Source organism: Portunus trituberculatus, chromosome 24 (assembly GCF_017591435.1).
Source record: "Portunus trituberculatus isolate SZX2019 chromosome 24, ASM1759143v1, whole genome shotgun sequence".
NCBI lineage: Eukaryota > Metazoa > Arthropoda > Malacostraca > Decapoda > Portunidae > Portunus > Portunus trituberculatus.
Window position 1 is genome coordinate 12,201,482 of NC_059278.1, and position 2,874 is coordinate 12,204,355.

The 2,874-nt window shown below is 39.8% G+C and overlaps 1 protein-coding gene across 1 annotated transcript; it reads left to right on the forward strand.

Annotated features, from left to right (window-relative positions):
* On the forward strand, positions 1–441 carry LOC123508180 (protein ZBED8-like). The gene has a single exon (XM_045261713.1). It carries the CDS (start codon positions 1–3, stop codon positions 439–441), a length of 441 nt encoding a protein of 146 aa, XP_045117648.1.
* The last annotated feature ends 2,433 nt before the right edge of the window (positions 442–2,874 follow it).

Below are 2,874 nucleotides of genomic sequence, written 5' to 3' on the forward strand. Positions count from 1 at the left end.
ATGGACCACTTGTCTCAGCTAGATGATGAATTTCGCCGTTACTTTCCTGACTTGAGCCCTCAGCATGCAGGATTAGCAAAAAATCCTTTCTTATGTCAGGTTGATGATGTGTTAGAAGACGCACAAGAAGAGTTCATTGAGCTTCTCCATGATTCAACAGCCAAGAATGTGTTCCAGTCAAACTCCTTGTCTAGCTTCTGGTGTTCAATGATGGAATCATATCCAAAAATAAGTGATCTGGCAGTTCGAGTTCTTTTGCCTTTTGCTTCAACCTACCTGTGCGAAAGTGGGTTTTCTTCATTACTTGCAATAAAAACAAAATCAAGGAACAAGCTGTCTGTGGAAGATGACTTGAGGTGTGCACTGGCTGCCACTGAGCCAAGGATTCATGAGCTGGTTGCTCAAAAACAACCACAAGTCCCATTGAGAAATATAAAGTGACATACTTTTTCGCAACCAATGAAAAGTTTCATTCACTGCTGTTTTGTGATTTTTGTTGTATTCATACAGTTTTGTGATTCTTTTATTCATACATGTGCTTGCAAGCTCAAAAAGGGCAAATATTATAAAGATAGTTTTGCACACAATACCTACAACTATAACAACATTAACATAACATTTTTCCTATGTGTTTTACTTAAATCAAAAAGTGCTGAACGGAATGTTTTCTGATTTCATATAAATAGGCCTACATCTTAATCAGCATAACAATGGAAGGCATTTTACATTAATATATTCATTTCTTGCTGAAAAATCTTTTATTAATTTTCTTGGCTTAACCTATTTCGTTGTAGGGGGTCCACAGGTGAAACAATGACTGGAAAAGGGGGAACGGGACAAATAAGGTTGGGAACCGCTACTCTAAGGGTTCCTCCGCATTCCTTCTCTCCACATACCACTTTCTGACTCTCTCTCCTATAACTCTCCAAAAAACTTCTCTTTTTCCTCTTCAGACCGTTCATCATTTTTCCTTCTCGCCTCTTCCAACAATTCCTTATATCTTCTCCTCTCTTCCCCATTTCTATTTTTTCTTACGTACACCTCTTTACAACCTTCTACCTCTCTTAATTTTGATGTTCTATATAAGATGTCCTCCGCAGATTGTTGTGACTTCAGTACTACTTTAATCGGTCTCCTTACTCCCTCCTTATACGGACCCAGTCTATGGATCTCTTCCACTTCTTCTTGTAGGTCTTTTTTTTCATCATCATTAGATTTTTGAACAGATCTCTTACCGTTTTTAATTCATCCTTAATTCTCTTAGGCTTATATGTTATATTTGGTTCTTTCATCCCAAATATTAACACACTCTTCTTCTTTTCTGCTATTTCTCTTATCAATGTTTCCTTATTCTTCATAACATTAACCAGTTCCTTGGACCTTTCTTTTTTGTCTTCCTTCAACTGATCTTTAATTATTTCTTGTAATCCAACCATCTCTGCTTCCCTCGACTCAGTCCATTGAGTTTTCTTCAGTTCCCACTCCCTTTCAAACCTTTCATTCTGCTCACTGATCATTTCCTTAAAAACATCTTTCTCCTTTACTACTCTCTCCATTTTCTCCTCCAACCGTCTCTTGTATTTTTCAACCTCCACTCTCAAGTGTGCATTCTCATCCACCAATCGTTTTTCATTTTCCTCCAGTCTCTTTAACTCTTTCCTTCAAAGCCTTGTGGAATTCTCTATCCTGATCCTCCTCACTCCTCTGAACTTTTAATTCCTTCCCCAACTCCTCAAATCTCTTCTCCAACATTACCAGTCTACCTTGCATTGTTGCTCCTGTTGAAGATGGACTCATGTTTTGACTGGCCACTTTCGGTTTTGCTCCCTGGGCCTCATCGGCATATTTTGAATTTGGTAACTTATTTCTTACCGGTCTATTCATTTTATTTCACTCTTCCTGGGAGCATGTGGGTGTGTGGTGGTGTGCACTGGGGGCCAGGCCTGGTGTGTGTGTGTGTGTGTGTGTGTGTGTGTGTGTGTGTGTGTGTGTGTGTGTGTGTGTGTGTGTGTGTTTGCTTGTAGAGTATGGAGAGTACAGCACCAGTCCCCCTTGTATCTCTCAGCTCCTTCCCTCCACCTAAATCTCTCTTTCTCTTCATCTCATCCCTCCCAGCCGTGGCTGATCTTTTTTTTTTTGGGGGGGAGGGGGAAGGGGTGGACAGACCGGAATTGCTGTATCTCTTGAGACTGATGGCGATCCTCATCAGTTCTTATGCACCTCGCTCATAAACAAACAAAATTGAGTGTTTCAACTCCATCATCCACTACCTGACTAAAAGATGCCTCCGCTTGTCCTCCTAGTCTCTCAGCTTCTTCACTCCACCTGAACGTCTATTGCTTTCGATGCACTTCAGTGGAAATAGAGAAAACGAGTTTCGTAAAACGTCAGCCATGTGTTTGCCTAATATCTTCCTGCAGCCGCTCGAGTGTTCTTGTGTTAGTGGCAATGGGAAACAAAACGTACTCATATTTACTTATAACCAATACACTCAACCTTTTCATCCAATGATTCAGGTGACATGTAAGAGGGGAAATCTGGCTAAGGAAAAAAAATAATAAATAAACACTTTGATGTCAGTTCCCGAACATGTTCGAAAGTTACCCAAAAAAAATAAATAAAAGTCTTCAAACCTCTCTTAAATGAGTTCAAGTCATAGGAAGAAGGAAAACAGAGACAAGCAGAGAGTTCCAGAGTTTACCAGTTTACCAACTTAAGAACCCTGAGGTTTAATGAACATTTTCTGAGAGACCACTTCAATTTCAATAATATTTACTGTAATTACAAAGCATATCTAAATAACCGACCAGCATTCTCAATGTATTTGTTGCCAACTGACAGGAGCGAAGTACAACAATGTCTCGCCTCCCTAAA